This window comes from Dreissena polymorpha, chromosome 16 (genome assembly GCF_020536995.1).
Source record: "Dreissena polymorpha isolate Duluth1 chromosome 16, UMN_Dpol_1.0, whole genome shotgun sequence".
NCBI classification, from domain to species: domain Eukaryota; kingdom Metazoa; phylum Mollusca; class Bivalvia; order Myida; family Dreissenidae; genus Dreissena; species Dreissena polymorpha.
Genome location: NC_068370.1, coordinates 10,680,075 through 10,694,828, shown reverse-complemented (window position 1 = coordinate 10,694,828; position 14,754 = coordinate 10,680,075). Strand labels below are relative to the sequence as shown.

The following is a 14,754-nucleotide window of genomic DNA, read 5'->3' as shown; positions in this document are numbered from 1 at the left end:
AAGCCTTATTTCACAATTTTCTCAAATTCAAGGGGAGATAATTATGGACTTTTTACTCTGATGTAACCCATTTTCAATAGGTTTCGAGTCCTCATTAATATAAAGACACTGAACAAGTTTGAAAAGAATCGGATGAAAACTGTGGAAACTCGCGTAAACAAGAAAAAGTCTAAAACACGCACGGACGACGGAAACGACGCCATGACACAAGCGCTTCAGGCCTTCGGCCAGTAGAGCTAAAAATAGACCAACCCACCTACATAAATGGTGGAATAAATAAAGACAGAAAATTGAAAACAACTTTTATAGCAATTCATACAAATAAAAATATTCATACAAATAGTTCAATCGCTATTCATTCAGATAAATAAATTGCAATTCATACAAACGCAGATTAGAACAACATTTAAAAAATAAGTACTGACGCCACTTCCAACCAACTGTATTTTTGTAAGATTTACAAAAAAGTGTGTGCAACACGTGTATGAAATTACTGCCGGACACTTAATCTCTCCACAAATCCAGACCTTTTAAATGCATCAATCATTTTATGATCCAGGTGTTTCCATACACAGCAACAATAAAAAGTATATATGTGCTATTTTATATGCGGAACTACATACAGAAGATTTGTAAATAAAATAAAGTATACATGAACGTAAAAATGATACACTTGAAAGTCATTTATAATGTTTTTTAGCTTTCATCAAAGTGACGACAATGTTGTCAGGCTGATAAGTAATCATACAAGCCACATATCCGGTTTTCATATCAAACGTATAATAAATACGCATCTTAACCAATCTGACAAGTGTTTCGTTGCAAGGCATGAATCACTTTTACCAGGCTCGTTATCAATAATTGTATAGTTGCGGCAAACAAAAGGGAAAATAGATGGCGTTAGATTTTTGTCCATATTATAACACTTTCTTCCCACGTGTCATTTTTTGCCAAGTTCAAGAAGTGCCCGCCAATTAATTCTGACATTGGTTTGTAGCCTTTGGAGAGAAAGAAGTCCAAGTAAAACGTGCACAATGGCTTGTTTTCCGGCTCCCAATGGTGAAAAACGTGCGTTATGTTTATTGCGTCGAATAATTTATCTGAACTCTCTAAAGCAAGTCTATTATAGCGAGGCACATCTAGCTTTAAAACAGCTGTTTTAAACGTGCACACCGAATTTAAATCGTTCAATGTTATTGTACTTAGCATGTTATCAGCTTTAAACTCCGATGAGTTTTGATCGTCTGTAAAAGGTTTGATTTCAATATCATTGATGTCATTTTCTTTTGAGTTAACAAAAATAATTTCTTGCTTGTTGAACACGGCATTTTTCAACAGCTTAATATTATCTTCAAACTTGTTCATTCGAACGGATTGGTGAAACAGTTGAACATGCGTCGAAAGGGGCTCCACCGCTACAACAGTGTAGTTTAGACTTGCAACTGCTAAACTGTACGTGCCTATGCCTGCGCCTATATCGATCAGACCGCGGCCCTTTTCACCCACTACTGCCAGCTGAACGTCTCGTATTGCCTCAAACTCCCAGAACCCTCGCGATTGAATGTAGCCGGAAATGAGTGGGTCCTTATAGAGCGGATGAATACAAAGCCGGATGTACGACGTTAAAGTCTGCATCGGAACGCATTCGAATGTTCTTGAAGGAACAGGTGCTCGTTTCCAGTCAAAGACATGTATGCCTTTCCACCATCTCGTTGACTGTGTTGATCGCGGACCATCCGTTGTAGGCTTTCTTGTTACATTTTGTAAAATGGCGTCTGTGGTTTGCTGAGAGGCGCTGTCCGCTTTAGAAACGGATATTGACATGGTTTCTAGGTAAGCGGGGGTAGATAGTTCTGGTTGCGTCTCATCGTATTGTTCGAACGGGTCGGCCAGAATAAAATTGGCCTCCTCGCCCGAATCCTGCTTACTTGGGAAAGAGCCAATATGTATGTTGTTTATTTCCGGATTCTTTTTAATTTTATTCATGTCAGAGTGCTGACATATCCCCGTTTCTTGTATATCACCCGCCTTTCTGCCCTCACCATACACCGAGTTGTACGCAGGTTCCCTAGATGTTGTTTCGCTAGAATGCATTGATCCATAATATGAAAATAAAACGTAGGTTAAAGACACAGATGATGTAGTTGAGGAAGGTGTCGTAACTTGATACTCTTCCAGTTGTAAGTTCTCTCCGTTAACAGCTGGTATATCGTTCTGACTGCTATAGGATGGTGTTGCTATTCGAACGCTGCTGTCTTTTACAGACTGCATTCGTAGGTGTGCGGCCGAAGAGCTAAGTGGCATATCGTTACCGGTGGAGAAGGGGAGATGCATGTCTCGCAGAGTCAGGTTTGAGAGGTAGACCAGAACAACACCGAGAGCAACAAACAAGACGACCATCAACGATCTGTTGAAGCGACCTCCAAACATGGTAGTGTCAACGCAAAGTCTTACGGCATCTGTAGAAAAGCTGGATTGTAGATTGTATGTAATTTTATATGTTAATAGGTTACGCCGATCTACATTTCTATTCCAGCAAAAGTACATTATTTTATACACGCTCACGCGATAACATATAATTTGTGCAAGTTCCTTGACAACGTATTTACATCTGGATCAAAATAACTTTTTGCATTGGTATGTATTTAATACTTTAAGTATGTACAATGGTGAAATGAATATGGTGTCCACCTTCAGACCGATTGTTCTGGTATTTGATCTTCGCTAAGACGGCAATTACAGGATGTTTTCAGATATACCAATAAATGATTCTTCCCGTAAACAGACTAGCTAGTGTTTATTTAAGCCCAAGGCTTCTGCTGTAATCGAGCTCTAGTAAATGGGTTTAACTTTACCTGCGTGTACAAAGTATATCGTTTAGAGTAAACCATTTAAAACATAATCAAGCATACAAGTCAAAGGGCTTTGCAAGAAAAAAACTGAATATTTTAACAGAGTTTGAACATCTAACAATGTTTAATGCAAAGTTACAGCTCGTTAAACTTAGTGTTTTCTGCATTTGTTTGTTTTTGTTCAGTATTTAAAAAGAAAAGCACATCGCTAAAATAGCGTATTTGCTATGCGATGAGCATATTATTATTACTATGATCGAAATGATTTGTTTACAATAATATGTATTCATTCAAAGCAATAAGGAACCCAATAATACATGAAAAAAGTCACCTGAATAGGCTTTATAGCACGTTACACAGTATTTCTAATATTGTAAATGTCAAATTCGCTAATATAAATACATTTAAAAACGCTCATAGTTACCAGTGCAAGACGATATATTCGGTATTAACGATTACTCAAGTAAACACTGAATGCTGCTGCTAAACAAAACTCCACAATGCAATCTTGTTCCGGCAATCGTCCTTTGCAACTAAGCATGGGCATTGTGTAGCAGCTGTCACAAGGTTGCTAAGAGTTTGTTTAATCCTTGTAAACAACAGATTTTCCGCCTCAACAATAATTATCGATTTAGTTAACACGATGTTCTTACTAAATGCGTACACAATATCGAGTTCAACAAAAGACTATGTATAAGCAATCAAAATATGATCAAGCACAAAACACACAAAACATAAACAAGCATTTAAAACTGTTTCAAACGTTATTGAATGATAAATTGTAAATAAACTTATGAGTGAAAGTTAGCAAGGACAAACCAGTCAATGAGCTCTAAAATGTGTGGTGAATCCTTAGAATTTTCTAGGAAAGCTCAACAGTGATCTTTAGGAAATATATGAGGGCCACACTGTCAAAATAAACATGCTTTCAACAGGATGTTCCCGGGATTGTGAGAGCATTCCGAGTTTAAGGGATTCCCTTTTAGAAGAGACATAGACTTCCGACCTTCAGAAGATTTATTACATAAGAACGCACACTATGTCAGCATTATTCTTGATTTACATTTAATGGCACAACAACAAGCATTCTCAGTCTCTGACTCTTGGATCGGTTTTCTTTTGTCTTCTAAAGAAAATTCTACAAGCCTTCGCTTAGAGGTCGGTTCGAACTATTTTAAGTTTACTCATTTTATTGCTGATATGAACATTTTAAATATCAATGTTTTAAGAACTTTAACATTTCCTTTTTGTACAGCCCTTATTAAGCACTTGAAATAAACAATATTATACTAAAGCACAATTTTATGAATTATTCAACACGCTGGTCTACATATAAACGATAACATTTAAGAACATTATGTTGGTTATCAGTAAATATGATCAGTTTTGACATTGTATTGACCGGTATCCATAACACTCATAAATAGTCTCTTTAAATTTATTTGTAATGTTTAGATTTTGTATGATTTTAAAGCATCTTTGCTAATTTCAAGCCCCATTGATCGGCAGTTCACAAGCTTTTGACATCGGTTTAGACTTGCAATAAACAAAGTCCTGAACGGTACAATTACTATCGACATGACCACATTTTGATCCAAAGTATGACCAGTGTTTGGTATTGATAGGTATCCGGCTTTTAAGATATATCATATGTATATTTATAAATGAAAACAAATCTGAACCGGATCCACTTCGATCCAAAGTATGACCGGTATTCGGTATTACTGGGTATCCGGTTTCAACGCGATATATTATTTATATTCGGGAAAAAACATGTCCGGTTTAGAGGTTTTCTACTTAGTGTGTGTTTCCATCCATGTTAATCCGAAGTGCATGGTAACATAATGTCTCCACAGGATCACACAACATGATTCAGTCACGTGTTGCAAATAATATATTTCAGCTGCAGATGATGCGCATAGTTTATCAATAGGTTATACAAGGTAAATAGTCAGTCATATTGTTGTTTAAAATATTATTTCGAAAGGTGACCGTGTGAATGGTCCAAATCTCTGTGTTTGGAGGCAGCATTTCTTCAAACCGACCCAAGCTGGTTATACGTTGTATCATATGGTTGTGAGTAAGCGCTCGATAAGGTCTGGTCTGGGCTAGGAAGGTGATCATAGGACTCTTCATCACCATGGTTGTCTGTGATCTTAGCCACTCCACGTCCAAGGTGATCGTAATCAGATGGATCGCTCTTCAATTGCAGGATCGGGAACTGATTAGTGTCGTACGTACTGCCGCCCACTTTTGTGTCGTTCAACAGTTGACCGTGGCTCAGACGATTATAGACCGCCCGGTCATTACCAACGAGAATCATTTGTTTGGCACAAGCGTAATCATACTCAGTATCTAACGAAGCAGCCATGTTTTTCATACTTCCAACGTTTTTTTCTGAAGTTTGATAACTCTTAGTTGGTTTTGCGTACGTATAATCGCTCAAACCCTTTCCAGAAGAATGGGATTGATCGTAATTATATTCCCTTTCCTCCAATGCCATGTCAAAGTCCTGACTGAACGCTATGTTGTCCACAGAATACAAGTGTTTCTCTTCCACAGGCACGTTATGAAGTGAATTCAAAGCCTTAGCCGACTGCGTTGCATCATTTCGTCGTTTTCTGAAATGTTGTCATTACATTTTCACCGAATATTACAGGTTAAAATAATCCATAATTATAAACATATACATGTGAGGCATGAACACACACTATTCATGAATGCAATTATGACATACTGTTCATTCCTTGCAGCTACCAAACAATTAGAATTGTTAGGATGTTCTTTTTTATTTGGCCCATTACATCACGGCAAATTTGTATTATTAAGCAATACGCAAACCTTCGAAGAAAAAAGAAGACCAAAACAACAGCGATAAGGACAACAGCTGCTACAACAGGAATTGCGACCTTGACCGTCAGCATGGGGTCTCCAAGTGGGACGTTATCTGCAGTGATACACACATTTATTTACATACAGTCGTGGACAATGGCGTAACAGCTTATGTTTAACTCTTTCAACATAAGTATATGAATTTGAACATTGTTTTAATGCAGAATCTATGCATCTTCATAAAATATGGCAATTGCTACCCATAATTTGTATTTTTAATCGTGTTTTACCATATTTTAACGTTTTGTTTGTAATTATAATTATAATAGTAATAATAATAATAATAATAATAATTAAAAAAAATAATAATAATGATAATTACAATAATAATAATAAATAATATTAATAGTAATAATAATGATGATAATAATCTTATTATTAGGTGGCGCTAATAGATATACATATATATATATATATATATATATATATATATATATATATATATATATATATATATATATATATATATTTATTATACATGTTAAAATCAATAGACCTCGAAGTACCTTTTGTAGTGGTGACAACCGATGTTGTTTTATCTGAAAAACAAACAAGTCGATCAAGTATTCACTGGCGTTGATGGTGTTTGCGATACGTACTTGAATGATTTCGCGAAAAACAGTTTTCAGGTTTAAGGGTATAGAATAAGTAATATGTTATTAATACTATTAATACTACTTCTATAACTACTACTACTACTACTACTACTACTACTACTACTACTACTACTACTACTACTACTACTACTACTACTACTACTACTACTTCTACTACTACTACTACTACTACTACCACTACCACTACTACTACTACTACTACTACTACTACTACTACTACTAATGCTGCTGCTACTACTTCTTCTACTACTACTTCCAATACTACTACTTCTACTACTATAATGAGAGTAGTATCATTATTACCTAAACACCGTCGATTATTGCATTGAAAACTAGATTTGCAACTTCCATTCAAGGTCTGTTTATACATCACTCCATCTCCGCGCGTAACACTGCACTTTCCCCAGTCACTACATCCAGGCTTATAGGGACAGTCAGCTGATATAGATGGTAAAATTCTATATGTTTAATCTTTTGCATTGAATAGCAAACAAAATAATCAGTATCAATCATTTGTTTTCATTATGGGATATAGACGATTTTCAACATCTCAGGGCTAATTTGAATAAACAACATGCAGGTTTATGTGAGAAAAATAATGAGTACATAATAACGCATCAAAGTGAATGTAGTTGAACATTTACAACAAATTTATAATAATTTATAATCGGAAACGTAGTATGACTTAGTTTTCCCGTGACGTACTTCCTCGCTTGTATTATCTTTATATCGATGTATCAGACAACACCGACATACAATAAGTTGTTCTAAATGTGTGACACAAACTTGTGCTACATTTACGTGAATCGCATATATCGCATGTCAAATACAGATACAATTCATAACATTACAAAATAAACTTACAACAAGTGTGAACCACCATCATGCCAAAATTAGAAATCCGTAATTTAGTTTTATTACGGACGGAGATCCCTTTCAGTCAACTGATAATAGTTGTTTCGAGTTTTCGCACCATTTTTGTACAACATTTTTACAATAAAGTACCATTCAAACAGTACGGTCTGTTGCCAGCATTTGTGAACAGTGAAGTAGTTGTATTGAGTGTTCCTGTTAAATAAATGCATGAAGAGTGTATATATATTTTTAAAGGACCTGATATAAAAATTAGCAATACAACCGTCCTAAATGTCACGTTTATTCGCTCATTTCACTTCATTATATATATAAACCTTTCATATAATGTTACACTATGCGTTTATCAGCAATTGTAACGCTTTCAGTTTAGTCTCGATATATTTTACTGTTTACCTATAAAAACAGAAACGCAATCAACATTATCATCAGTCAAGGCGACGCTTTGCAAAGTTACCGTATATATTTACATCATTACACATAGAAATTACTTAAATGTAAATGTTAAAGATGTTAAAACAAATGGACAATAAAGTACCTTTTATGGTGGTGAAAATTGATGTTGCGTTATCTGAAAAACACATAAGTCGATCACGATTGAACTTGCGTTGCTTGTGTGTGCTTTTTATGATAGGAGACGTACTTAAATACTTTTGCGAAAAAAGTTTTAAGGCAGTTTAAAAACAAGTTATATGTGATTTACCAATAATAATCATAGTAATAATAATAATAAATTAATAAAAAATAATTCATCATTCCATCTCCGCGCGTAACACTGCACTTTCCCCAATCACCACATCCAGGCTTATAGGGACAGTCAACTGATATAGATTGTAGATTGTAGAATTCAATGTATTTAATCTTTTGCATTGAATAGAAAACAAAGTAATCTGTATCAATAATTTGTTATCATTATGAGATACAGGCGATTTTCAACATCCCAAGGCTAAGTTGAATAAACAACATGCAGGTTTATATAAGAAAAATGATGAGTACATAATTACGCAGCAGCATATAACACACCGTTCAATCGACTAACGCAACGTCTGTGGTTCATCCATCGGCCGAGGTACTGTTTACATGTCGGTTAAAATCGGAGTGTAAATATGACCCTATTTTTTATATTTTACCTATTGAATTAAGCAGGTTTGCGTGTGTTCTTTGAGAGCCTTAGTAAAAATGACTTTGTGAACGTAATCCCTACCTTCCTAGCTGCTTACTTTTAAAGAAATCCTTTAGAATGTGGTCAAAAATCAAACAAAATTCACCACCCTCTCTGTCAAACTCTAATTTCACAGGATTTAGACGAAAGATAAATATGAACAACATTTTATTGAAATCTTTAATCATTTATCTTCGGTTATTCCAAATTACAGCATCCCACAGTTACACACAACATTTTTATCAACGTTTAAATTCGAGTGGGGTTTGAAAAACGGCTCAAGACAACCGTGGCTAAATAAATTAAATTTGTGTGGTATTTTTGTGATGACATGAACGAACAAAGTGCATGTAATAAAACTTGTACCTAAAAACATAAACAGAGTGCGGTAAATAGTTCATGGATAACAAAACACATTATTGTGAAAAAAACGTTTATTAATACATTTTCACAGAAAATAAATATTTATATTGCTTATTTTATATAGTATTTATACAAAGAGACAATATTACACAATGATATGATGTCCTATTTCATGCAATTAATCATTAAACGTAGATATATAATATGGTTTATTTACTTAAAGTTACGATCATAACATTAAAAAAAACAACTATTGCAATTCCCATAACAATGGCAATGCAATGGCCCATCTTTTTCTAAATACATGTCGATTCTTAAATACATACATATTTATTGTGCATACGATTGTGTTTAATTGAATGTTAATTAATTTTATCGTTAGCATCAACGCTGAGAAATGTTTCCAATTTCTATTGAGTTTTCGAAACATGCATGTATCATAACATTATTATGGTCTTAGTTATTATCTCGTATATTTGAAACAAAACAACACATGAATTTCACTGTATTTGAGTAATTGCTAACGTTCGTTTCAAGTGGGCGCAAATAATTGCATTAAGTTTTTGTTTTTGTTGATGTATGCTTTATGTTGCATATTCTATTTCAAGTTTGACCCTTTCAATGTGTTTGTTTGGTGACCTTCTTTTTTGCCATCGACCGGTATTCATTAAAAGCATTAATAGTGGCTTTAAATGAATTTGCGAGATTTACAGTTTGTATAAGTTTCTAGCGTCTGTATTAATTTCGCGTCGGCAGTTCACAAGCTTTTGAAACCTGTTAAGGCATGCAAAAAACAAAGTCGTTAACGGTACACTTACTGTTGACAATATAAAGAAGTGAAACTCCAGCTGCTGGCGCAGTATTGCATTCTCATTATATACAATTAGTTGGTCCTTTATTTAAGGCAAGTGACCAATTGCCAAAACAGTACGAAACAGCACAATACGAAACAATATACACACATAGAAGAATAAAGCTGGGGTCACCGCCTTGGAACGGTCAATGCATAGCAATGAGGGTTTAAACCGGTTTTAGAGCGCTCAACCTCGCACTTGGCCCAGCAATATTCATGATACATATAAGTGTAAATAAAATTATACCTCATACCATTGCAACTCAAATTAAACAATAATAAAAGGGAATTAAAACGCATTCAATTTAATTACAATTTAATTACTCAATGGTAGGAAGGAGACCAGAGCAACAGAGTTACAACGTTTTGAGGAACAATGAAATGAAATTACGAACAAGTATCAACTACATCCCTTCTTTTTAGAAAAAGATTTAATAATATAGCATCATATAGTTAATATTTCAGATCATCATCGTGCAAATAGAAACAGAATAATGGGTGTACAAAATCCATATTACATAGCTTGGTTGTTTTTGTGACTGATAAAAAATAAAATTAATCAAACAAGAAACGCCCGTCAGAGAGAAAATATTAATAAAGTTTAACGATATAAACCCGATGACATATGCATATAGCCAAAAACAGTGAAAGTGGATCGGATGACGTAATTTAGAAGCGATTACACGACGACGTCCAAAAAAATCCAATATAATTAAAGGGGCAATACTGTAAAATAGAAAATTAAAAAAATTAAAGGGGCAGTACTGTAAAATCGAATTACAAATAAAACCAGCTTTGTTTATTGAATACCTCATTTTCGATCCAAAGTATGACCTGTATTCGGTTTCGATTGGTAACCGGTTTGTAAGAGATAGTTCCTGTATATTTATAAATGGAAAACACTGAACCAGACTAAACTTCGAACTAAATTATGACCGGTATTCGGTCTGTTGACATGACCCCATTTTCATCCAAAATATGACCGATTTTCGGTTTTGATTGGTATCCGGTTTGTAAGAGATATAGTTATGTATATTTAAAAAAAAAAACCGAACCGGACCCAATTTTGAACTAAAGTCTAACCGGTATTTGTATTTGGTTTCTTATATATATTTTATTTATATATGGAAATAAAATGAATAGGACAATTTGTCCGGTTTTTATGGTTTCTACTAGATTAGTTTCGATCCTTTTAATCCCAAGTGCTTGTTAACATAATGTATACACAGATCACATACAATTATTCTTGCACGTTTTGCACAAAATTTCATTCAGTTGCAGATGATGCGCATTGTTTATAAATAGGTTAAACATGATCAATAGTCAGTCATTTTGTTGTTTAAAATATTATTGCGGAAAATGATCGTACGCTTAGTCTCTGTGTTTAAACGCAAAAGTTGTGAGTTACCTCTTGGTAGGGCCTGGTCTGGGTTTGGAAGGTGATCGAAGGATTTTTCATCACTATGGTTGTCCGATGCTCAGATGATTATAGACCGCCTGGTCATGACCAACGAGAGTTATTTGTTTGGCACAAGTGTAATCATACTCGGTATCTGACGAAGCAGCCGCATTTTTCATACCTCCGACGTTTTCTTCTGAAGCTTGATGACTCTTAGTAGGTTCTGCGTTCGTATAATCGCTCAAACCCTTTTCGGAAGACTGGGATTGAACGTAATTATATTCCCTATCCTTCAATGTCATGTCATAGCCCGGAGTGAACGCTACGTTGCCCGCAGAATACGGGTTTTTTCCTTCACCGGGTACGTTCTCAAGTGAATCCAGAGCATTAGCTAACTGAGAAGCACCATTTCGACGTTTTCTGAAATGTTGTCATTATACTTTCATTGAATATAAGAGGATACAATAAACCACAATTATAAACATATACAAATATAAATTGTGAGACGTGTACACACTTTATTCATGGATTCAAATATGACATACTGTTCATTCATTGCAGCTACCATACAATATGAAATTTATGATGTTCTTTTTAATTTGCCCCATTACATCACGGCATAATTGTATTCTTAAGCAATAAGCAAACCTTCGAAGAAAAATGAAGACCAAAACAGCAGCGATAAGGACAACAGCTGCTATAAGTGGAACTGCGACCTTTATCGTCAGCATGGGGTCTACAGGAGGGAAGATATCTGCAGTGATACACACGCTTATTTACATACAGTCGTGGAAAATGGTATCACATCTTATGTTACCCTCTTTCAACATAGGTAAGAATGAATTTGAACATGAATATATGCGTCTTTCTAAAATATGGCATTTGCTACCCATACTTTATCTGTTTTTATCGTGTTTTTCCATATTTTAACGATTTGTTTACATCACTTTTATAAGTCAAAATTAAAAACATAAATGAGTATACGTAATTTATTGACACTATATTTAAACAATTTACTTGGCACAGTTGCTCCATTTGTAACGTTGTTAACTTGCGTTGCTGTCCCTGAAAGGACACAGAATATCACTAATTAAGCAGCAGTGTGCGTTTGTGCTTTAAAATACCCTCTGAATGCCCACACTACACTTGGAGACTTTTCTAACGCATCACTTAATCATGTCAATATAGCTCCCTTATTTGTGAACGGCTTGTGTTGAAATTTGGACCAAGAATAATTCAACACATATCTGATAATTCCTGAAAATTTAATTGAAATTGAAAAACAACAAAATATAAAACTTAACAAATTAAAAACGTCACTTCAAAAGTCAAATTCGCAAACCCGTACAACGTTAATTAATAACAATGTGAAAAGTAAAACACATAAACTTACACGTTTTAATAACTGACCGGCTTGCAACATGCCGATTGAGCCGTTTCGCTCCTGAATATTCATACGAGCCATATTGTTTTTCTTTAATTTATGTTATGTTTTTCTTTTGTAAAAACTTACCTAGAATTATGAAATTGAAATTAAATTGGAATAACATGTACATCGCCTTTTACTTCACTTGGTGATTTTTCTAACGCAACACTTTTAAAACTTACATATCTCAGTAATGAGTAGTTTTATTTAAAATTGCACATGTGATCATTTGACTACAATATGTGCAAGCTTACGATAAAATCATTCATCCGTGACGATCGGACGCTTAAGCAAGTGGGAAAGGTAGCCTGTAAAATGCAAAGTGCGCGAATGCGCTCCTGAATATTCATACGAGCGATATTGTTTTGTAAATTTATTTTATGTTTTCCTTGTGTAAGAACCCACCTAAAATAAGTAAAATGAAATAAAACTAGAATTAAATCGCGTTTCAACATTTCCACGTGCAAAAATATGGAACCACACCTACCCCATGTGCTAAAGCTTCCAATCGTCACGGATGAATGATTTTATCGAAAGCTTGCATAGTATGTAGTCAAATGATCGTATGTAAAATTTTAAATCAATATCTTTACTCATAACTGAGATATTCCAGTTTGAAAAGTGATGCGTTAGAAAAGTCCTCAAGTGTATAAGTTATGCATATATATATATATGATGTAAATAAATTATGCATGTATATGATGTAACTATTAAATGGAGAATATAATTGTGTCTTAAGCATTATACCACTCGTTTGTTATGTGTTTGCTTGTTGTTATGTTTGCGTAAACGTTGTTTAGTACCACATTTTATTAAATGTAGTAAAATAATTTTACTTAACACAACTACATACGGTATTTTCGAAATTGCTGCGTTATGTACATAGAATTTAAAATCAAAAACATAATTAACCTCTTGCCATAGTGGTTGACCCGGTACGCCCAATCGTGACTACGTCAGTTGGAGAGGTCGTGGCTGAAACATACCAACAAGAACAGAAAATGGATAAAAGATTGTTGTGTAATAGTTCACCAGTTGTTTTAATATAAACTGATAATAACGATGTTACCCAATTGCTCAAAAAAGCTTTATACATTGATATTATAAACAAATTAAAAGTTTAGGTATACAAGTAAGAAACACTTATATTTGTACCAACGGTTCCACTCGATTCCTCGCTTTCAAATTCATTTGTAGTAGCTGAAACAGGAAACAAATCTAATACAGAAGCGCCTTTCTTAAGATTCTTTGAGAATAAAGATACAATGTCTTTACCAAAATAATAAAAATATCATATTCCTTGCTTAAATTGTATGGATCCAAGTGATTAGATTGGCGGAAATATACATGCATTTGAGAAATAGAGAAAACATGCTTATTTTATTTATGATCGAAGATACGATATCAGAAAAAAGTAAATGACTGTAAAAGATGTAGCGGATATTCACTAACACAACTACGTACGGTATTTTCGAAAATGCTGCGTTATGTACATATAATTTGAAATCAAAAACATAATTAACCTCTTGCCAAAGTGGTCGACCCGGTACGCCCATTCGTGACTATGTCAGTTTGAGAGGTCGTGGCTGAAAAACACCAACAAGAACAGAACATGGATAAAAGATTGTTGTGTAATAGTTTACCAGTTGTTTTGATATAAACTGATAATAACGATGTTACTTTAACGAGGTTTTTTACATTGATAGAATAAACAATTTAAAAGTTAAGGCATAAAAGTAAAAAACACTTATATTTGTACCAACGGTTTCACTCGATTCCTTGCTTTCAAATTCATTTGTAGAAGCTGAAACAGGAAATAAATCTAATACAGAAGCGCATTTCTAAAGATTCTTTGAAAATTATGGTACAACGTCTTTACCAAAATCATGAAATAGTCCTTGCTAAAAGTGTATGGATCCAAGTGATTACATGGGCGTAACTATACATGTATTTAAGAAATAGAGAAACATGCTTATTTATTTATGATCGACGATACGATATCACAAAACAGTCAATGACTGAAAAAGATGTGGCGAATATTAACTAACACAACTACGTATTTTCGAAATTGCTGCGTTATGTACATACAATTTGAAATCAAAAACATAATTAACCTTTTGCCAAAGTGGTTGACCCGGTAGGCCCAGTCGTGACTATGTCAGTTGAGGAGGTCGTGGCTGAAAAACACCAACAAGAACAGAAAATGGATAAAAGATTGTTGTGTAATAGTTTACAAGTTGTTTTAATATAAACTGATAATAACGATGTTATCCAATGGCTTAAAAATCTCTATACATCGATATTATAAACTATTTAA

The 14,754-nt window shown here is 34.2% G+C and overlaps 2 protein-coding genes across 5 annotated transcripts in view; both read right to left on the bottom strand.

Annotated features, from left to right (window-relative positions):
• Nucleotides 1-352: 352 nt before the first annotated feature.
• LOC127862318 (uncharacterized) lies at nt 353-8,043 on the bottom strand. Of its 4 annotated transcripts, XM_052401394.1 has the most exons (7): nt 7,773-8,043; nt 7,226-7,429; nt 6,665-6,799; nt 6,251-6,283; nt 5,694-5,799; nt 3,277-5,473; nt 353-2,459 (listed from the first exon to the last, which is right to left on the bottom strand). In XM_052401394.1, exon 7 carries the CDS (start codon nt 2,428-2,430, stop codon nt 901-903), a length of 1,530 nt encoding a protein of 509 aa, XP_052257354.1. In that variant the 5' UTR covers nt 2,431-2,459; nt 3,277-5,473; nt 5,694-5,799; nt 6,251-6,283; nt 6,665-6,799; nt 7,226-7,429; nt 7,773-8,043; the 3' UTR covers nt 353-900. The 4 variants fall into 4 exon arrangements, with proteins under 4 accessions (XP_052257354.1, XP_052257355.1, XP_052257357.1 ...); XM_052401395.1 differs by lacking the exon at nt 7,226-7,429; XM_052401398.1 differs by lacking the exon at nt 353-2,459 and having other exon boundaries at nt 4,731-5,473.
• Nucleotides 8,044-8,890: 847 nt separating this feature from the next.
• The window catches only part of LOC127862324 (uncharacterized), an 8,926-nt gene continuing 3,062 nt past the window's right edge, over nt 8,891-14,754 (bottom strand). Inside the window, exons 5-12 of the mRNA XM_052401407.1 lie at nt 14,552-14,614; nt 14,197-14,241; nt 13,961-14,023; nt 13,593-13,637; nt 13,350-13,412; nt 12,029-12,076; nt 11,660-11,765; nt 8,891-11,431 (exon numbers count right to left, since the gene is read on the bottom strand). Of these exons, the coding sequence (XP_052257367.1) occupies nt 11,074-11,431; nt 11,660-11,765; nt 12,029-12,076; nt 13,350-13,412; nt 13,593-13,637; nt 13,961-14,023; nt 14,197-14,241; nt 14,552-14,614 (791 nt within the window). The 3' untranslated portion in view covers nt 8,891-11,073. The remainder of the gene's footprint in view (nt 11,432-11,659; nt 11,766-12,028; nt 12,077-13,349; nt 13,413-13,592; nt 13,638-13,960; nt 14,024-14,196; nt 14,242-14,551; nt 14,615-14,754) is intronic.

Excerpts from the sequence above, each read along its gene's own strand:
- LOC127862318 (XM_052401394.1), bottom strand. The coding sequence starts at position 2,430 with ATGTTTGGAGGTCGCTTCAACAGATCGTTGATGGTCGTCTTGTTTGTT.